At 37.3% G+C, this 23,597-nt stretch overlaps 1 protein-coding gene across 1 annotated transcript; it reads left to right on the forward strand.

Moving 5' to 3' along the window:
• Positions 1 to 7,338: 7,338 nt before the first annotated feature.
• On the forward strand, positions 7,339 to 8,082 carry LOC104103809 (classical arabinogalactan protein 9). Its single transcript, XM_009611747.4, has one exon. The coding sequence runs from the start codon at positions 7,474 to 7,476 to the stop codon at positions 7,855 to 7,857; it is 384 nt and encodes a 127-aa protein (XP_009610042.1). The 5' UTR covers positions 7,339 to 7,473; the 3' UTR covers positions 7,858 to 8,082.
• The last annotated feature ends 15,515 nt before the right edge of the window (positions 8,083 to 23,597 follow it).

Raw genomic sequence — 23,597 nt, forward strand, 5'->3', positions numbered from 1 at the left:
GAACAAGTAGAGAAATCCAACGGCTCAATTATATAAAAAATATAACAAGAATTCATCCTCCAAAAAATTCCATCAAAACACTAGATAAGAAATTAGCTATTCATGCTAGTATGTAAAAATACAACACTAGAATTCATAACAATGGAAAAATGGGAAGAAAGAGGAAAAAACGTGAAGTTGAATCCTTCTCCTTGCTCCAAGCATGTTCTTGCCTCACCAAAGTCTTCTCTCTCTCCAAAGTGGTGTCTCTCACTTCAACATCACGTTTTAGGATGTATTTATAGCGACTAGAGTTTGTATGGGGTGGACTTTCCTTCTCCTATTTCGGATTGGAAAAACTGATTTTTTCTGCTCCGGTCCCGATTTGGCGAAGTGAACCTCGCTTCGCTGTCCGGGACTTTCCTGGTTTCTTCTGCTCTGGTCCCGGTCTGGCGAAGTGAACCTCACTTCACTGTCAGGGACTTTTCTTTTCTGCTCTTTTTTCCCCAATTTTTCTCTAATTTGATCCTTTTTTGCATAAGTTGATTTCTACACATAAAAATATGTAATGAGTATATTTTCACTTCAAAAGCGGTGTGAACTCCCGCAATTCACATAAGAAATAACACACAAACACACTCAAAACATGCACTTTTCATCCTTTATCACGACCCTACACTTAAACTCTTGCTCGTCCTCGAGCAACTTAAAATTAAGCGCAGAGGCATGAAATACCTTTCAAAATATACTCAGGCATCATACCAATAACAATGGTTTATATCAACGCTTAAAACCCAACATATGTACTCTTCATACATTTTATCAAGTTTTAAACTCATGCCAAGATTATTTAAAATATTCTTGTGACTCTTTCTAACATTCTTGCCTCAAAACTTGACTCCAATCCATTGCACACTATGGCTCGCTCTTTGTGTTAACTCAAAAATGAAGGTCTTTACAAATCCTTTGCAAATCATGTACCCTCACCAACAAACCATAGAGAAAGCAGTCCACACACTCAATATAAGTTCAAGTATATTTTAAGGACTCTCAAATCGGAAGAATTTTCTCATTCTCACAAAGAAACTCTTATGCCACCAAAGTTCGTACCATATGCTTGCCCGTAGTATAAGTCTCTACTAATTTAAGCTTGCAACGTCTAGGATCAAGTAGGAATTTATAGGTTGTAATGTAGGCTAAGGGACAAGTAGGATATGTTTGAGAAAATAGTTACTAACCCTCCTAAGATTTTTAATACACTGCACTTCACTTTCAAACACCTTCTTGTCATGACCAATTCAATGTCTTGCCATGGAACCATACACATTTAGGCCCTTCTTCATTAAGCACATCAACATATAGATATTTGCTAGCCTAGACAAAGATATGGAGGTGTTATTTTTATTTTTGTTTTTCACTCTCCTTAATTTGGTATTTCTGGCTAGTACTTTTTTTTTAATACACAAGTGAACCTTGTTGGCCTTTTTATGGTTCCACTCAAAAGCTATCCATTCTCTTTCTTTACTCTTCTAGCTACTTAAGTGCTTTCAGAGATAAAGGTTTAACAATATTTGATAAAGAACAAATGGGATTCGGCTTGTAATGTGATTGTCAAAGAAAAGATCTACATGCTCAAAAGGGGTGACTATGGATAATATTAGCATTGGTAGGCAAATGAGCTAAATGGTCAATTAAAGAAAGCCTATATCACTTCCCAAACTTACAAGACTTAATTATTTCGCTTTGACTCACACACGGGGCAAGTTCTAGACTAGCAAGGATGAGTACAGCAAAATCTCACCTCACACAATGCACATGACTCACTCAGGATGACTCGAACCCGACTCTCAAGTTAAAGCACCAACACAATCATCATAAAATTTAAGCACACAAGAATTAGTCACAAGAGTCAAATATGAGCCTCGGTGTCAAAAGAAAGCCACACATATTTTCAAGGCATGTAATTACAAAGACCATGAAGAAAGTACTTAGTTCAAATGCTCCAGACCTAAGCCCCGATATAAAACATGTGAAAAGCTCAAATTACTCAAGCTTCTTCTCATTCCATTATCAATTCAAAAAAAAACTTTTTTGTGTTTTTCGTTGGACTTTGAACCCTCAAGAAAACTGTCTAGGAAGTCTATCGTTGGAAAAGGCCCAAAACTTTATAAAATCTTACCTAAAAAAATGCTACCCAGTTCAAAGAGTCATCCTTTGGAAAAGAACCATGGCCATAAGAAAAACTAAGATGGATTATTTTTACCAATTATTTTTTTTTTCAACACACCTAAAATAGGATAGAAAATCACCCAAACACTCTCTTCACCACACACTTAAAATTGTGCATGTCCCAAATGCACAACCATAAATACAAGAGGTTAAAAGAAACTCTCTGGTAGGCAAAAGCCGAAGCATTAGCAGCTTATGGGGTACTCAGACTTCTCACATACTTGGTTCTTTGTGTGGGCATCCCACACTTAGTTCTAACTATCTCATTTGCTTTTGCTTTCTTCCAATAGCCTTGCTTTCCATGCTCCTAGAGAAATAAAAAACAACACTACAAAAATAATATAATAATTTAAAAAAAAAGAAAAAAAAAAGCAGTAAAGTTGGGTTGCCTCCCAACAAGTGCTTGATTTAATGTCGCGATACGACGTGAATCACTTTCTGCCTCCACTTCGAACTTATAAATTGGACCCCAAGTTTTGATACTGCTCTATGATCATGCTCTTGGGGCGATATAAATTATTGCGAGCCAAAAATTAAATAATTCTTTATGTACTTTTTGACTTTCAACCGAGGAGTGTCATTTTGCCTAGACGGCTTTGAAAATTTCAGAATATATGGCTCATTTACCTTTTCCTTTAACTCTTGCATTGGCTCATACAGATCAATTTCCATATCTTCTTCAGAACATAATGTCGAAAAATACTTGGAGTGAGGACCAATGAGCTCAAATTGAAAATTCAACTTGTTATCGACCTCATTTTCTTGCCACAAACTAGAATCAATTAAAATTGCATCGGTAAGGTCCTCAATTGACTCCAATACTATTTCTTCAATATCGACATCATCAAATTCTAGTTGGTTGGTTTGGTCGTATTCCTCTCTCAACTCCTCCATTATAATGTCAATTTATGCCACTAATTCATCCTCTTCTTGGCTACTATCCACAATGTCAGCTTATTGTGTTTTATAAGGTTAAACTAGTTGACTCACTTGAGCCTCCAAATTTCGAATAGTTACCTCTTACCTTTCTATTTGTAGTGGTTTCTCATTATATTATTTCACAAGGCACTTAAACATATCCATGATCTCCTTCTAGTCAGCTTCCTCGGGTTCTTTGTTCCTGTTAACCTCACAAGAGAAAGTAGAACCATCATGGTAAGGGGTTGGGGGGAGGGGGGAGGAGGGGAAGGGGATAAGAAATACAAGCACAACCATAAAAGTGACCATCTTGACCACCACAAATGTCACATACATTCCACACGTAAGATTGAGTTGGTGCACATAACTTGCTCTCGGAAATATTTTGACAATTTTGCCACATGTGGTTTTCTCCACAATAAACATTAGGAAGATCAATAGTAGAATTACTAACATCGAAACTCCTATAATTCCAAGATTCCATGTTTCTCAAATAAACAAGTAAAACTAAAAAAAAATCAAATACTAAAACAACAAAATAAAAGTTGAAACTTGAAACCTAGAAATATATACGCCTACAACTACACCGTTGGTTCCCCGGCAACGATGCCAAAATTTGATCACACCCAACTCTAGTCCTAAAAAGGATAAGCTTTCACCGCAAATATAATCCGGTCTAAAAGTTCGGAGTCGAATCCCACAGAGAACTAAGGCTTAGCTACAACTGTTTAATATCACTAAGAAAACAAACTAGAACAATTCCTAAGTTATAAATATTAAGATTCTTATGTCTAACTAATTGACTAACAAATTATACTAAGGGTTGGAGACATGATTAAGGAGGTCTAGAGTTATGATTTTCCCAATTGTCGGAATCCTCCCCGCTATGTCTCCTATAATTTCGCCTAAGTATTCTCTACCGATTGTGAGTACTTTGCGTGTTGTAGCTCTCTCTCTCTCGAGCAACTATCATAATTTACTAGACGTATTCTCTCGAACTATCTTAGCTGGCACTAATTCACCGCTCACTACGATCACACCAAGGTTTTGTTATCTCTAATCTCGCCTTTAAACCCTCCGTATTGATCTCTCACATACGTTAGGAATGATGTTGTTCAACAACTACCTAAATGCGTACTCTTTCTCGAGCAGTACACACTAAATAGGCACAATCAATTGATGGTCATTCAATCAAGAGCAACAAACACATAGTTAAACAAGTAGAGAAATCCAACGACTCAATTATATAAAAACATAACAAGAATTCATCCTCCAAAAGGTTCGATCAAAACCCTAGATAAGAAATTAGCTATTCATGCTAGTATGTAAAAATACAACAGTAGAATTTATAACAATGGAAAAAATAGGAAAAAAGAGGAAACAACGTGAAGTTGAATCCTTCTCCTTGCTCCAAGCGTGTTCTTGCCTCCACAAAGTATTCCCTCTCTCCAAGGTGGTGTCTCTTGCTTCAAAATCACGTTTTAGGATGTATTTATAGCGACTAGGATTTGTATGGGGTGTACTTTCCTTCTCCTATTTTGGATTGGAAAATTTAATTTTTTTCTACTCCGGTCCCGGTCTGGCGAAGTGAACCTCGCTTCGATGTCCGGGACTTTCCTGGTTTCTTCTGTTCTAGTTCCGGTCTAGCGAAGCTCACTTCGCTATCCGAATAAGTTTGTTCCTACAAATAAAAAACACGTAATGAGCATATTTTCACTTCAAAAGCTGTGTGAACTCCCGCAATTCACAGTGAGAAATAACACACAAATACACTCAAAACATGCACTTTTCATCCTATATCACTTGACATGTTAACCAGTTCGATTACTATTAATTAGAGCTGACTATTTAATTTTAAACTTTTCATTCTTAACATGCATTCAAAAACTTTGAAGTTTTATAATACTAGGGATTCTCTACCATTTCTATTGATTACACATTCTTATAAATAGATTATAAAAACTCTTAAGAGGAATTTTCAGAAACTTTCTATAGCTATCATATACATAATTACTTCCTATAGCTACTATTCAGTTGTTACATGGTTGTATTTGTTATATTCGTGCTACTGTATTTATGAATACAGTAGCAAAAATTGCATAAAAACAGGGAAGTCCAGCCGTGCGCGTCTGTATCCGTTGTATTCGTGCTACTGTATTCATAAATACAATAGCGAAAAATCACCTAAAAAATAGGGGAATCCATTTTTTAATAACGGAAAGAGGATCAATTAGCGTATATCACTCCTAATTTAACTCAACAAAATCAATTCTAAAAATATTTCGCTGCTACCGTGTTGTATTCCATGTATTCGTGCGACTGTATTTGTAAATACATTAAGGTAAAAAACAAGGATTACAAATGTTTATTTATGTATTTTATATATTCGCGCGAATGTATTTATAAATACAGTGAGGTAATCAGCCTAAAAATAGTGATTACAGGTGTTTAATAACGAAAAGCGCAATATTAAATTGTATTCAATTTCACTATATTGAATTCAGTTGTATTCAAACAACAAAAAATCAAGAAAATAGGGTGTATATCGTTCTATTCAATTTGACTGTATACATTATATTCAATTCACATATATTCACTATTATACATTGTATTCAATTCACCGTATTCAATTTGACTGTATTCAAACAACAAAAAATCATAAAACATAGTGATATTCGGATGTATTAAAAAAATACAGATCTTATACAAGAGAAGAAATAATGTATTTATACAAATAATACAATATATTTGAGTAAATTTGTACATAATACAATGTATTTGTATCATTGTATGTGACTAAATAGCAAAGAAAGTTCATCGGAGATGGTGTTTTCCGGCCAATCAAAATATTGTATACATTGTATTAAAACTAAAATGGAGACGGATAAAAATTCGACCCTCAAATCTTCTCCGGCGTAAACAATGTTACAATATCTATCGTTCATGTTACAGTACCCATGCTCTACTCGGATTTTCCGACATCATTTTAGCTCCCCGCGCAGTAGCCCTAGCCTCAGAGCGACGAGCTCTTCCTTGCTATGGAGGAATCTGATTTTGAAGAAAAGGTCCGTCTTTCCCCTCTTTCTCCCAAACAGTTTAGAAGTATTTTCAATTGCAGTAACCCAAGAGGATTCGGCCAGAGAATTCACGATTAGAAGCATGTATTTTGTTCAAAGAGAGAGAGAGAGAGAGAGAGAGAGAGAGAGAGAGAGAAGGAAGAAAATTTTTGTTGAGATTTTGAGAGAGAATCGTGTGTTAACTAAAACAAAGTGAGAAAAAACATAAATAGAGTATTTCACGCTAGTGTATACCATAAATACTTATTTTGTTATAAAATATAAAAGGTAGCTATAGAAAATAATATTTTAAAATAATTTTAATTTATAATAAATAGAGTATATATCTTTCCTATTGTAGGCAAAATTTTCAAACTCTCTCTTAACACAAATAACGACCTTAATGTAAGTGTATCGCAGAAGTATGCCTAATTCAATCATAAATAATCTAATCAAAATTTGTTATGGCAGAATTTGTTCCCATTTAGATATTCTATTTGGATCATATATGCTCCAACGGTCTTGTGAAAAAACATGAGGTGCTCAACCACTAGCTAGCCAAAGTCTTGGGACCCTCTTGCGTAGGGCATGAAACCCTTGTATTTTTTTTAAGTATATACAGATAATACATGCAACCAAAGGTAATAAATATTTCTATTATACCGTTAAGAGGCGTAGTGAGATGGTTGAATTCCTTTGTCCTTAACGAAAACACCCGAATTCGAGTTTCCGGACAACAACAACAATTCAGTAAAATCTCACTAGTGAAATTTAGAAAGAGTAGTGTGTACGCAGACTTTACCCCTACCGCGAGGGAGCGGAGAAGAGTTTCGGGAATGAACAACTTTTTGGTAAGAAGCATTTTACTTATTTACCAAACTTATTCAACGCGAATCTAAAGTAGCCGGATCACTGAGTTATGATTAGAAGATGCCTTAATAAAAAATAATAATTAACCTAAATAGCCATTTATCCAATTGCTTAAACTAAAAATCAGAGGCTAATGTATAACATATATATAATTAGTATATATTATATGTATAATCGTGTATAATTTATATATACCGGCTACAAAAGTAAACAGTGAATCTAACCGGTTATTTATACAAAGATTCAAGAAATTAAGTCTTTCTACTATGTCCTGTCTATATATCAGGTAGCTCTCAAACCTTTCAATACACCTGCACAATACAAACTTCCTCAAAGACAACCTTTGAGTTCACTTTGTTCAAGAATTCTCTCCTCTATTTCTTAAAAGAAACAAATCCTAAGAGAGTCATCATCAGTAGTCATGGCTCTCTCACGTCCCATGATCTTTCTCTCCCTTTTCCTTACATTTGTAGCTCTTTCTGCTGCTCAATCTCCTATGATGGCCCCCACAATGCCACCATCTACCATGGCAATGCCACCAATGACTACCACTCCTCCACCAATGGCCGCCATGTCACCACCACCAATGGCCGCCATGTCACCACCACCAATGGCCACCATGTCACCACCACCAATGGCACCACCAGCTCCTATGGCACCCGGAATGGAACCCGTGGGATCAGAGCCAGCTGCACCGGGACCTATGAATGGTGGAATGGCTCCTCCTCCGTCTAATGGTTTTGTTCATGGAATTAGTAGCATGGCTATGGTAGCAATTCTTGGGAGTGTAGCACTTTTGTTCTAAATTTAATTTGGTCATTTTAATTTGCTTTCATATTGTTGTAGATTACAAATAATTTACTTATTTGTGTATTTATTTTGTTAAGCTCTTTGTATTGTTGATTTTGTGTGGAAGAGTGAGGAATTTGAGGACGTCTGGTTGGAGATTTATCAAATGTTACATGCTCTATGCGTAACATTTTGAACATTAGCTTAATAAGACACTATTCTCTCTTTCTTTCCTTTTAAATTTCTACTTCAATGCTACTTGTTCTTTTCATATGAAATTTCCAAGTTATAGGGTATTTAATTTGAGATCACTAGATTTGATGCAATATTTTAGTTTCCTAAGACTTAGGAGAGGGTTTCGTTAAATAATGTCTTTTTGCAATAATGGCTAGTGCTAATTAGCAATTTTCATGAGTTGAAATGAAAGAGAAAAGAATGGAATATAAGATAAGCAATTGGTGGTGGAATGATGATGAGGAAGAAAAGATAGGGTGCTAGCTAGCTGGAAGAATAAAGCTTTTTCTTTAGAGGGGGTAAGATTGGTGTGGATGAAAATTGATGAACTTATTTTGGGAAGAGGAAGATGTCCTTTTGGCACATCTTTTGTGTGTCAAAAGGAGAATGGGCTAATGTAGTGGCTGCACACAAGCATGGGTTGGTTGGTGAGGGTGGGGCTAAAGCAACAACAAAGGGACATAAACTAGATTGTGACATCCACATGGTATGTTATATGCCCCCTCCCCACTACTTTGGCAAATATACCATCCTAATGCCCAATCCTAAAAGGAGTATAGAAAGATATTGACTTAATACATACTCCATATATGACCTTATTGCTAAATTTCTTTTTATACGAGAAATGTTTTTACACACTAAATATTTTACGAAGTATGTTTAATACACACTATTTTTGCTCAAATATACTAAAATATTATATGGTGTGAACATCCGCATGCCATGCAGCATTTCACGTAGATTTCTTGCAGCTCAATTAAGTGGTTATTTGTTTGGTGGATGAGTTGTTAAATATAAAAAGATGTAAATATTATATTTCCTGTTCACACTAGAGAAATGAACCCAAAGGGTTAGGAGTATTGGATTAATTTCGACAAGAGAAAGGATGCCTTTTGACCTTTAAAGTAGCAGGTTAATTATAAGCATTGGATTCCATCTCAAAACCTAAAGGAGCATATGAGAATCAACAAAAACAATTTGTTATCTTTTGCTTCTTTTTTATCCTCAAAAAGGCCATATAAGAAGAAAGCTATCATCTGTCATTTTCAACGCCATGATGTGCCAAAATTTTCCGAGTTACTTTCATTCCTAATGCACCACAAAAAAAGTTCTGAGTTATCTTTGATTAAGAAGTTTGCTCCTTCCCGTTTAGGGAAATTTTCTAATCCTGATTATTTTTCAGGAGTACATTGTTTTGGCACTATGTTAAAACGAACTCATGGAAATGGTCAATTTATTAAAACATATATACCTCTTTTTCAATAATAAGCATAAGTATCCGAGTTCAGCCTTTTCTCATAGTAAAGCTTGAGATTGTAACCCATGAACATGCCAAATGGTAATAGGACTATAGGAGGATAAATACCTCACTGACCCTACTAAAGACCTTCCAAAGGCACCTTTGTACTAGTATATATAACTTTAATTTCCTAAAGATAACACCATTTTGGTGTAACATTAATGAAATATTTTGACTATATACAAAATGGAGCCGTAATAAATTCTTACCGCACTAAGTTTACATTAAATAAGGAGAATTGCAGTGAATGCTTATCCGGCTGGTGCTTGCATCAAATTATTCTATTTATCATAGTTAATTGATGGAAGAGGAGCCTTCGAGCAACGATTAAGTTGTGTTCGTGTGACCTATATAGGTCAGGGGTTCGAGCTGTTGAATCAGTCATTGATGCTTATATCAGTGTAAACTGCCTACATAACACTCCCGACTATGTGTGAACATGAAATACTTTATGCACCGAGTTGCCCCTTCATAATCAAAGTAAACTGATGATGTAAAACAATATGTACTAAGTAATCATAATATAGTGAAAGAGTGTGCTTAAAAGATACATGTTATATATATTCATAGGATGAATATAAATACAAGGTGTCGATAAGCTTTCTGCAAGGAATTAAACACACTTCCCTTGTGTGTAGACTTGAAAGTGGAACACATAATTCCGTTATGCTCCATCATTTCGTGACTAAACTCATATGTTGTAACATAATTAACAAGTGAACCCTTCATGCGTGTTTCTTTTTTGCTTTTTGTTTAATAAATCATCCGATCCAGACATAGACATAGCACCTGTGTGTGGATTTTTATTAATAATATCATACTGTATTTTTTGTTATATAAGACTAGGAAAAAGGAGAGGAAGTGGAAACCTTAGGGAAGGCTTGTGTAGTTCTCCCTTCTATAAATAGTGTTACTAGTCAACCTCTGCGAAGGTTTCAATTAAACAAGGGGGATGCTAAGGTAGAATCAATTCACCTCAAAATTGAACCTAGGCCCTCTTTAGGCTCATTATTTGAATGCTTCTAAAGATTTTTTATTAAAAAAAGCTGAGGGCAAAAATTAATTTAGCATCTTGAAGTAGAGAGACAAATAAAGGAGGTATTACCCCCGATCGAATTGACAAGTCAATTGGACTCAACAGTGAAGGAAGCTCGAAATTGCTAAAGGATTCTGTATCTCATGAAAATTGCTGTCAAAACTCTAACATGGGGAAAAATAAATTATTTCTTTCAGCAGCTTTTGACCTAGTTCTCCAAGATATATTACAGGTTCGAACCGTGGAAGTAGCCATGAACGTTTGTATTAGAGTAGGCTATCTACCTCATATCCCTTGAGATGCGTTACTTCTCCGAACCCTGCGTGAATGCGAAATGCTTTGTGTATCGGACTACAATTTTTCAATTAACAAGTTCTCAATGTAAACTAAAATCGATAGAGGAGCATTCAATCTTTTAGGATAGCCTACACGCAAGTGGATGGATGAGATTGTTAGCTTGAATAACGTAAACATTGGTGAACATCCAATGCCCGAAAATCTAAGAGTTAATTACTCCGATCCATGAGGTATATTTACGGAGGATGAGGCAAAGCCTAATATCAGAGAGTCCGGAATCAAAGTGTGGTTCTTTTGGACTCAAGGAACCATAATATGTGAAAAAAAGATTGGGCACCATAATATGTATAGCGCGGTTATTCACCGCGCTATACCTTAACGGCACGTTTGTCCGTTAAGGTATAGTGTGGTCACTAACCGCGCTTTATTTGAACTTAAATGGGAGAAAAAGTATAGCGCTCATATGTACCGCGCTATAGTATAGCACGGTACATATGCGCGCTATATCTAGAAAAATAAACGGCCCTTCTCCTTCCCCACCAAACTAGTTAGCCTTCTTAAGTCGGTTGGAGCCCACCGGTCTCACAAAAAGTGTATATTCTCGGTCCCACATCGTATGTAAGGCGTTATCTCATAGTGGGTTGCTCGTTTCGGCTCCAAATCACCAAATCTTCAACTTTCCAAAAAGTTAAAATCGAGGTATTCCGACTTATTTTTTGTTAAAACTCATGTATAAAAAAATACCTATTAGTTATTTTTTATTGTATTTTATGTTATTTCGTGATTGTTTTGTGATTTAATTAATTTGTTATTTTTTATCCGGATTATATTATTAGGGTGCTTAAAAAATTAGTAAAATAGAGAAATTGTTATTAGTTGTTATAAAAAATATTAATTAGTTATTTTTTATTGTGGTATATGTATTTTCGTGATTATTTTGTAATTAAATTAATTTATTATTTTTATCCGGATTAGATTATTTATGTGCGAAAAGATTAGTAAAATAGATAAATTATTATTTTAGGAATAATTAATCTTATTTAGATGTTATTGTTGTACATATATGAATATGTGACTTTAATGTTGTTTAGTTCCCTGTAATGTTATGTTGTACCCATAATTTTAATGTAGTGCTCGTGTTTGTAATGTAGTTCCCTTTCAACATAGTAAAATGTAGTGCCCTGTAGCGTAGTATCTTTATAGTTATTGAAATTAATCATTTAATTATCCGTTAAACCCAAAAATATTTAAAAAAAGCTGATAGTTCAAATACAAACTCTCTCGAATTCTAGTCAACAAATGTAAGAAAATAACATTAGAAAACAACAATATTTGTCAAACTAAGTATTGTTAAATAAATATTTAATAATTATATCTTGTATAGTTATAAAAATTAATTATTTAATTTTATTATAATAAAAAATAAGTGAGTAACAAACAAACATATAAAATAAGAAACAAGCATATAAAATAATAAACAAGCATATAAAATAATAAACTAAGATATAAAATAATAAACTAACATATAAAATAAGAAACTAACATATAAAATAAGAAACAAACATATAAAATAAGAAACTAACATATTAAATAATAAACAAACATATAAAATAGTAAACTAACATATAAAATAGTAAAAGTAACATATAAAATAATAAACTAACATATAAAATGATAAACCAACATATAAAATATAAAATTATAATATAGAAAATGTATCAACCTAGTTAACAATATAGTTAAAATATAGAATAAATTTTAATATTAAACATATTGCAATATATTTAAAGATGTTATGCAATTAAAAAGAAAAATACTTTAATTAATATTGCTCAATTTACAGTAGTCGTCATGGTGGTTCCGCCTGTGCATCCCGAACCTGCATCGCTAGAGCTATTGTTGCTACAGGCCGAGCATATGTCTTCATACATATGGGAGGGGCAGTGTTTGTCCCAGACATTCCGCGCTAGACAGATAGACGATATGTGGGAGTTCATTAGGGCCCACCCACTCCATCCATGTATAGTTAGACGCTTTCAAGATACGAGTTTCTATAGGATCATAGAGATCGGCCGGTTGTAGTTCGACTGGGGGTTGATCACGGCTATGATATAGCGGTGGCGACCAGAGACGTACACATTTTATTTACCCATCGGCGAGGCTACCATCACACTTCAGGACGTGGAGGTTCTTTCTGGGCTGCCGGTTGATGGATTACCTGTAGCTTTACCGCATGATGTTAGAGAATATATGGGATTGGATTACCTGCAGATGTTACAATGACTCACCGATTTCCAGCAAATGGAGGAGACTGCATTGAGTGGGCCCAGTCATTTGCAGTTGATGGCCGTCCGGCAGCATCTGGAGGCGATAAATGCGTACATTGTGGATAATACACCAGATCTTCTTATCGGCTGGTACAAAAGATTGGTGATGCTGCTGATGTTTGGTGGTGTATTTTTCCCGAACACTTCGAGAAACCTAGTTAGCTTGAGATTTCTTCATCATCTTGAGCGGCTAGATGATTTACCTGGTTATAGCTGGGGTGCAGCTGTTCTAGGTTACCTTTATAGGCAGATGTGTCGGGCGAGCATGGGTACCTAGAGAGACGTTGTCGGATTTTTGCCGTTGCTGCAGGTGAAAACATAGTCAATTCTTTTTATGATTATAACATACATAATAAAATAATAACATAAATTTTGCGTCCTCAATGAATATTAGGTTTGGTCTTGGGAGCGGTTCCTGCAGTTCCAGCCACCTCTACCACCCATCACTCCGGATGTATCACCTTCACCATTTTTCCCTTTAGATAGGAGGTGGGTTGATAGGCGAGGCTACGGATGCGAGGTCGAGGCTCGACATCATCTCCCCTATTACAGGGATTTGTTGGATTTGCTTGAAGGCGCGCAGGTATATGCATACTTAAGTATACTTGGCATGGCCTTATATGTGTTGCGTTTACCTACGATTCCTATTTTTTCTTAATAGTTCATATGGAGGTCATACAACGACGAGTAATAGCTGGTTTGCCTGATTATTGCTCGAGCGACCGAGTTATGTGGAGCTCTTCCGTCCTATTGACGTGTCTCAATATTGTCGAGCATCATGCCACCAACCGAGTCCTTTGCCAATTTGGTCGACTGCAGCTTGTACCTACTCCGCCTGCCTGGCTTAGGACACATTGCCAGCGAGATAATCGTTTCAGGGTTGACCAGACATACGTGGCCTGGCTAGAGGCACAGATTGAGATTTGGGACCGCAGAAAAGTAGTCGCAGGTGCGAGCTCGCAAGTGCGAGCAGGGGTGCGCTGAAGCGAGGAGCGCAGGTGCGGAAGATGCTTCGCAGGTGCGGAATCGCACCTATGCGAGAAGGAGCGCAGATGCGGGCAGAGGGTTGTTAGGCATTGGTCGCAGGTGTGAGGGAACATTTCGCACCTGCATGAGCGCATATGCGGATGGATGGGCGCAGAAGAGGAAACTGGGCAAGCGAGTGGAGTCCGCAAATGCGACGTTTTGCTCGTACAAACGGATGCGCAGGTGCGCAAATCATGTCCGCAGATGCGGAAATTGCTCGGGTAGAACCTTAAATTCGAGGGTTCAACATTTTCACCTATTTTCGAAATTTGGAGCTCGAGTTGGCGATTTTGGAGAGAAAATTTTCCACACAACTTGGAGTAAGTGTTCTTAACTCCCTTGTGATTATATTCCATGAATTAATCTTCATTTTTAGTATAAGATTATTAAATCTTCAAGAGAAATAGAAGGAAATTTCTATAATGTCACAAAACGAATTTTTCAATTTTGAATACCGATTTGGAGTTAGATTTTAGTGAAATTAGTGTGGTTGACCTTGTAATTGGATGTGTTGTCGTATTTTGTGAGTTTCGTTGGATTTCGAGATGTGGGCCCCACGAGTGATTTTTAGGGCTTAATTTCGGATTTTATGGAAAATATTAGCGTTTTGATATGGAATTAATTCTTATAAATTGTGTGGACTGAGTCAAATTATTGTGACTAGATTCGAGCCATTTTGAAATTGATACGCGCAGAATGGAATTTCTGGAGCATTGCTTAGCTTGCTCGACATTGGATTTGGCTTGTTCGAGGTAAGTAACTCTTCTAATCTTGGAGTTGAGGGTATGAACCCTGAATGTATGTATTTCGTGAATTGTTGGGAGGTGACGCACATGCTAGGTGACGGGCGTGTAGGGCGTGCACTATAGAAATTGTAACATAATTATTTCTGTGAAATTTTTTAGTTAAATAATCTTGGCATTTTCCATGCAGTTTTATGTGTTAAAGAAATTGAGCTGAAAAACATATTAAAAATCATGTTGAGGCTATGTGCCAGTATTATTAGGACCCACAGAGGTTATATTACTGTGAATTATTTGTTTCAAATTGAAAATATATACTCAGCCATATTCATGTCATTACGCATCATATCTCAGTCTCTATTGTTATTGATTGATACATTATATCATCATTTTAGGCTATTTTTATGGCATTGTGAGCCCATGAGAGAGAGACTGGAGAGATTGATGGCTTAGTGAGGCCGAGGGCCTAATTGTGAGGATTATTATGATTGGAAATTGGATTACCTAATGGGATGTGTTAGGTGCCATCACGACTAGTTGGATTTTGGGTCGTGACAAGGTGGTACCAGAGCCCTAGGTTCATAGGTTCTACAAGTCATGAGCAAGTGTCTAGTAGAGTCTTGCAGATCGGTATGATGACGTCCATACTTATCTTCGAGAGGCTACAGGGCATTTAGGATATATACTTCCCATTTTGTTTTCCTTATCGTGCGAGATTGATTCAACTTGAGACATAAACTCTTTGAATTCCTTCCACGTATTCGTATACGCACATGAGCGCTCAGTATCAGCTGTGCATCGCCGACTTGTGATTCTATGAACGAGGTTCGAGGTGAGTATTCTGTGTTTTGGTGATGGACCAGTCTGGAGGACTTGAGGCCATGGTTAGACCGTAGCTTGAGCTCGGTAGCTTCAGTTGTAACCCGTACAGTTGGACTCATATGTCCAGTAATGACCCTACAGTGGAATTTGTGACTCGTTGAGTGGTGAAATGGCTTTGTGATGAGTCTGATGTAACTGTGGGATGTGTTACGATGATTTGAATGTGACAAGAAGTGTTTCCTTGAAATGTAAAAGAAGGCCATTGGGTGCTTGATTTTTGTTTTGATGTGACGTACAATCTCGAGTGTGAATATTTTGAAGGATCTTTCACGTTGTTAAATTGTAGGATAAATTATATTCTCATGTCTTGTTAATGAGTTTAGACTCAGATAGACTAAGTTATTGCATAGTAATTATGACTACGAAAGGGTATAACAAAATACCAAATTGAGGCTAAGCAGGTGGGTTATCCCCTGCGGAGTAATCTATGTAGGAGTATTCCTGATGATGTGAGTAGAGAGTTTCTTTTCTGCCGACGGGGTGTATGGGTGGAGATTTGAATCTGAATCTGGTTGAGAAAGTTGACTTGTGTGTTAAGAGGATGAATACGAGCTTAGCGGATGATTGAGGTATTTTTATGGTTGGCGTTGTATAAACTTGGGAAGAAGTTTCGTTGGACCGATTGTGGTATTATGGCAGTAAGAGAGTATTGGTATTGTGAGTTATGAAATGTTTTAATCTCGGTCTTTGAGCCAAGTAGGGGAGTCTGCTATTGACAATTTGATTTCATGGTTAGGTGTTAAATTTTAATTTTGGTCTGAGGCATACTTGTGGATTAGTTATGACTTGCAGAGATGGAGTTCGAGAATGATTTGAGTAAACGAATTCTTGGATACGAGTTATATTGTACTTTATGAGTATGTAAAAATCATGGGGTGAGTGAGTTGTTATTTTCAAAATATGTAGTATACATGGAGTATGAATTTGATTGGGGTATTAGAGTAGAGTTACCTTCTTGAGTGTTGTTGTGCTAATGGGGCACGTGTCTTTTGACCCATTTGGGCTTGGCGACCTGCGTGTCTTGGTTGATTTAGAGAGATTCAACTCTGATGGCCTAATTATGTGCAAATGGATTCCAAAGCATTCTCGAGGTTTTCTACCACGGTTTGAGATGGGTATTTTCCTACCGGCCTGAGAAGCGTGTTGAGTATTGTGATTTTATATCGGACGGGATCAAATGGAAGGCTTCTGGCTGATCAGATATGTATTTTACTTGTGACTCAGAATGATTATGAGTTTCTCGTATTTTTCAAATGATGGCATGATAGATGCGGTGTGTTGTGTGGGATTAAGGTTGGCGTGTGCAAGGTCACGGTTTAGCCTTGAAAGGGAGGTCATAAATTCTTAGAGGAATGAACAGTTTTCGATGTTTAGATAAATGCTATAACTATTTGGTATTGCGTGAGTAGAGTGTACATTTCAGAAGGCGCACTATGTTTTGAATTATGGATATTTCATAGGTATTGCGGCATTTTTCCTGGTTGATCGACTGCTGATGTTCAAATTTTGCTTTGTGGCACAGAATAATTATAGAAGTTTTCCTCGTGGGATGATCGTGTAATGGAGAAGTGTTAGACATTCAGGCGGTGGAGTTGAGATCAGATATGGTGATTCGTGTGTTCTATGGATTTGGAGACTGGGAATTCCCACGAGTAGATTGTTCCGTGGTTGTGGACCGTAAAAACGTAGCCAAGGTTAGTCAGAAGATAGCATGTGTGGTGGTTCAATTATTGTGGACCCTCTGAGGGCTATTTGTCTATTTGTGGGTGACCAGAGTTGATTTGGGGGTCCATAGGTAGGCCCAATTAATATGTGTATTCTACACCGAGCCGGAATAGTTGGCTCCATACTGCTATTATTGAGGGATGCGTCATTCGGTTGATGTAGAACTTATTCGAGTTCTAAAATGATCTGTGAGTTACTCATTTATGCTACGAGGAGTTGTGATCCATTGGTTATGTGCACAGATGGTGCGGTTCTATTTGAGCCTTATAGCGGAATTTAAGCGTGATAAGTATTTGGGGTATTGCATGATCGATTGCGTAATGGTTATGTACTTTCAGGTTTTGTGTGGCATTTTTGTCATTTTCCTCTCTGTGGTTATTGATTTTGAGCGGAGTGGCTCGAGGTATATATTATAGACCAACGTTTGGATGGGGTCACACATTGCAGCGGAGTTATGTTAAGGCATGAACCTTGTGTTAGTATCGGGTGATGGTTCTACGGTGTATGATAAATTTTTAGCATTTCGTTGTGGCGGTACTTGTTAATCTGGCGGGGCAGTTCTCTCATTTGAGTTATTTTCCATGACTAGGTACATTTGAATTACTGCGTATTGGTGCACAGATAGCACGGGTTGTGACTCTGATGTTATATTGGTATGACATGTCTATGGAACAATTGTGTTTAGTAATATAAGGTCATTGGACCTGGAATGGGTAGTATCAAGTTTGATTTCAGTTGTATTGTGTTGTCAAGCCTATATGGAATAGGGTGACGTGGGTTCACCCCCGGGTATGTGTGTGGTAAGATGGAACAGTTATTTGATGGCTTGGAAACAACTCTTGGCACGTTCGAGGACGAACGTATGTTTAAGTGAGGGAGAATGTAACAACCCGGCCGGTCGTTTTGAGTATTACAACCCTGTTTCCCCATTTACTTCTCAAATTGTACTTTACAGTTGTTGTGTGAATTGCCGAGGGTAATTGGTTCGGGTCCAGTGAGGTTTTGAAATGAATTGGAAGACTTAGTTCCAAAGTTTAAAGCTTAAGTTAAAATAGTGATCGGATGCGGACTTATGTGTAAATGACCTCGGATTCAAATTTTGATGATTCCAATAGATCCGTATGGTGATTTTGGACTTAGGAGCGTGTCCGAAAAATTATTTGGAGGTCCGTAGTGGAATTGAGCTTGAAATGTCGAAAGTTAAATTTTTGGGAAGTTTGACCAGGGGTTTGAATTTTTGATATCGGGGTCGGCATCCGATTTTGGAAATTTGAATAGGTCTGTAATGTAAAATTTGACTTGTGTGCAAAATTTGAGGTCAATCGGACGTGATTTGATAGGTTTTGGCGTCGTTTGTAGAGCTCGGAAATTTGGAAATTTACTAGGCTTGAATCCATATGTAGTTCGTATTTTTGAGGTTGTTAGGTATGATTTGAGACCTCGAGTAGGTCCGTGTTATGTTATGGAACTTTTTGGTATGTTCAGACGGGGACCCGAGGGCCTCGGGTGAGTTTCGGATGGATAACAGATTGATTTTTGAATTTGGAAGATTGCTGGAACGGAAGCCTTCTGGTGTAATCGCACCTGCGAAAAAGTAGTCGCAGGTGCGAGCTCGCAAGTGCGAGAAGTGGTGCGCTGAAGCGAGGTGCGTAGGTGCGGAAGATGCTTCGCAGGTGCAGAATCGCACCTGCGTGAGAAGGAGCGCAGATGCGGGGCAGAGGGTTGTTAGGCATTGGTCGCAGGTGCGGGGTAAAATTCCGCACCTGCGTGAGCGCAGATGTGGACGGATAGGCGCATAAGCGAAAACTGGGCAGGCAAGTGGAGTCCGCAAATGCAACATTTTTCTCGCACAAACGGATGCGCAGGTGCGCAAATCTTGTCCGCAGATGCGGAAATCGCTGGGGCAGAACCTTAAATTCGAGGGTTCAACATTTTCACCCATTTTAGGATTTTGGAGCTCGAGTTGGGCAATTTTGGAGAGGAAATTTTCCACACAACTTGGGGTAAGTGTTCTTAACTCCCTTGTGATTATATTACATGAATTAATCTTCATTTTTGGTCTAAGATTATTGAATCTTCAAGAGAAATAGAAGGAAATTTCTATAATGTCTCAAAATAAATTTTTCAAGTTTGAATACCGATTTGGAATCGTATTTGAGTGAAATTAGTATGGTTAAACTTGTAATTGGATGGGTTGTCGTATTTTGCGAGTTTCGTCGGATTTCGAGATGTGGGTCCCACAGGTGCTTTTTGGGGCGTAATTTCATATTTTATGGAAAATATTAGCGTTTTGATATGGAATTAATTCTTATAAATTGTGTGGATTGAGTCAAATTATTGTGACTAGATTCGAGCCATTTTGAAGTTGATACGCGCAGAATGGAATTTCTGAGCATTACTTAGCTTGCTCGACATTGGATTTGGCTTGTTCGTGGTAAGTAACTCTTTTAATCTTGGAGTTGAGGGTATGAACCCTGAATATATATATTTCGTGAATTGTTGGGAGGTGACGCACATGCTAGGTGACAGGCGTGTGGGCGTGCACTATAAAAATTGTAACATAATTATTCCTGTGAAATTTTGTAGTTAAATATTCTTGTCATTTTCCATGCAGTTTTATGTGTTAAAGAAATTGAGCTGAAAAGCATATTAAAAATCATGTTGAGGCTATGTGCCAGTATTTTTGGGACCGACAGAGGTCCTATTGCTGTGAATTATTTGTTTCAAATTGAAAATTTTTACTCAGTCATATTCATGTCATTACACATCATATCTCAGTCTCTATTGTTATTTATTGATACATCATATCATCATTTTTGGGCTATTTTTATGGCATTGTGAGCCCATGAGAGAGAGACTGGAGAGATTAATGGCTGAGTGAGGCCGAGGGCCTGGTTGTGAGGATTATTATGTGGATCGGGGCTGCCCGCCTGCAACATGCCTTATAGACTTTATTATAGCACGTGAGTTATCCGTGCAGCACGTGAATTGTCCGTGCGGATCCAGATATTATTATATCATGTGAGTTGTCTGTGCAGATCCAGATATGATATAATAGCACGTGAGTTATCCGTGCAGCACGTGAGTTGTCCGTGCTTATAACGCTTGGGCTGTAGGAGCCCTTCATAAGTCTGAACATCCTAGTGAGCGCAGTCGACTATAAACACGGTTCGGGCTACGTGCCGCAGCAAGTATTGTATAGCGCTGAGTGATTGAGTGTGCTGAGCATAGTGATAGAGAATGCAAGACAGTGAGATTTAGTACTCTGAAAGTGTGAGTACATGAGTACAATCTCTGAGATACATTGTATTAACATGCATACATGACATATATGCATAGAGATGTGTTTTCTTCAGGCTGTACGATATCACATTATTCATGATTTCTCAACATATTGACAGATGGGCATAGTGATGCATTTGTTTTACACTGGTTATCTGGAAAGAAAATGAGATATTTTATTTAATATTGATAGGATTTTGGAAAAATTTCTATTTTCAAATTGATTCATATTTTTGGTAACTTTGGCAAAAGATTTGGGTTTCTAGTGATGTACTTGAAAGGAAGAACTATTATTGCCGAAATCATGATTTGACTAAGCATTTTATTTCTAAGTTATTTCTGGTATTATTTGCTTTATATTGTTATTAACCATTGTGGATTAGTGGTTTTGGACCCGACCTTGGTAGAAGCTCGTCACTATTTTCAACCTAAGGCTAGGTTTGTTACTTACTCAGTACATGGGATCGGTTGTACTGATACTACACTTCTGCACATTGCGTGCAGATGTTGACTGTTGTTGTTGCTGTGCTTGATGGTTTCGGGATTTGAAGATGTACCTGCGTTCCTGTTGTAGTTGCATCTTGTTCATGGTAGCCTTAGATTTATAAAAGCTCTGTTTATGTACTATTCAAACAGACTATGTATTTATTTCATTTTCACTTTGTATACTCTATTCTTAGAAGCTCATGATTTGTACTACCAGTTCTTGGGGATTGTATAAGATCAGGATCTTTATTCATTTAAATTGCTTTAATAATTATTATTGAAATTGGTTAGTTGAAAATTGGCTTACCTAACGGGATGGGTTAGGTGCCATCACGACTAGTTGGATTTTGGGTCGTGACATCTGGCTTCCCGGGCATTGAGGCGAGCCCGAGATGATGAGCGCTTAGGATACAAGGTTGAACTTGGTCGATGTGGCAGGCATGCCCAGAGAGGGAGGGGTGTCCCACAAGGTCGTGGGGGTCGGCGAGGACGTGGTGCCCAGCAAGGGGGCATTGAGGCACCTGTTAAGGATTTTGGAGATGATTAGCCGAGTGACTACCCTGAGCCAGGCGATGCTCCTCATGATATGCCGTCATTCAGCCTTCAGCTCACGCCAGGGACTTCGCAGGTGACCCCGTCAACTCCATTGTTGATCGCGCGCATGGTCATTACGCGACAGGAGTGGGATCAGTATTTTCCTGATCCCCAGAGCCATCAACGGTTGTTGATGATCGTATGACACGAGATGTGCATAATGGGTGCCGACTAAGTTATGGCTCATCATCGAGGGATGCTGAGGATCTTTCACATGTGTAGGTTTGTTTGTATTACTATTATTTATATTTATTTTTATCTCATTGATTAGTCATCAATATCTAAAGCATTTTTATTTTTTTAAAACACATCATCCTCGCCCGTCACAGAGGCCACTTTGTGCGATACTGACATGCCTGAGACGGATGATTATATACAGGACCCCGTCGAGACCATGGTAAGACCATTAATTTTTTTTTAGCTAACACGTACATTAGTAATATATATTTCATATACTAAAATATCTTATTATGCTGCAGCGCATCCTCCGATAAAGAGGCGACATGATGAGGATGATCTTGATAGTGTAGCCGGGCGGGATGGGATGCGCCTCAGTCCAGCAAATGCTTTAAAACATACATGTTGTGGGACACATTGACATTTATGATTATTTGTATATATGCAAATAAGTATATAATAGCAACATTATTTATGTTTTACATTATTTGCGCATGTGTTTTTATTTCTCGGGTTATTTATTAGCTTAATACTATAACACAAAAATAAAAAAGACAACTTAACATAATTTAAATTCGGTACAATTAATGATAATACATGACACGTAAAACATAAAGATAAAATACTACACTCAACACATCCATGTGTTTGTTTAGTCACTATCTCCCAATATTCTATACTTCAACCACTTAAATTTCTCTTCCAATCTATTTTTTTCTTCTTCTGCATCTTTTAGTTTCTCCTTCACTACCGCAAGTTGTTGTTGTAGTTTAAAGATCTGGAGTTCGTATTCACCAGTCGTATTCAAAACATACTGCAAACATGATTTGTAGTATTCCTGGTTAATGGGTTCATCATACTATTCTTCAAATCTACATTGATTTTCGTCCTACCAATGGAGATTATAACACAACACTATTAATTAACATGTTATATAAAAAATATTAACACACATTTTTTCTAAAACAATAACTTACAAGTTGTTGACAGATCCAGCGTCTGCGCCCCACATTACTATTTGACCCACATGGCTTCAAAATCCCACGTTTTCCACAATAACACCTTGGTACGTCATTGCGTCCAGACATTTCTTAATGCAAGAAAAATAAAAAAATTATGGAAAGTTTTTCTATTTGTTTGGTTAAGTACAAATAATAACTAAAATGCGGGCTTTTATAGGCAAGATAAAACACATAACGCATATTGGTGGCGCGCTATGTTTTACGTGATAATGATTCTTTAGAGTACAAGGCAGCTTTTGCAGAATAACTTTTTCAGGTCGACAAGACAATACACATAACGCATATTGGTGGCGAGCTATGTTTCGCGTGATAATGATTCTTTAGGGTACAAGACAGCTTTTCGAGAACGGTAACTTTTGCGGGTTAACAAGACAATACACATAACGCATAGTGGTGACGCGCTATGCTTCGCGTGATAATGATTCTTTCAGGTATAAGACAACTTCTTAAACAGAACCAAGACATATGTATTCAAAGACCATTTGAAGAAACATTACAACATCCATTTAAAAAAAGCCACTAACATTTAATAAGTGGTTCAAAAAGAGGCAAAAGGGTGAAGGTGGTTCAACAGATCCCCATGGAATACGTCTTAATACTATCGATCCCTACCTTGAAAAAAATA

This window comes from Nicotiana tomentosiformis, chromosome 8, assembly GCF_000390325.3.
Source record: "Nicotiana tomentosiformis chromosome 8, ASM39032v3, whole genome shotgun sequence".
NCBI lineage: Eukaryota > Viridiplantae > Streptophyta > Magnoliopsida > Solanales > Solanaceae > Nicotiana > Nicotiana tomentosiformis.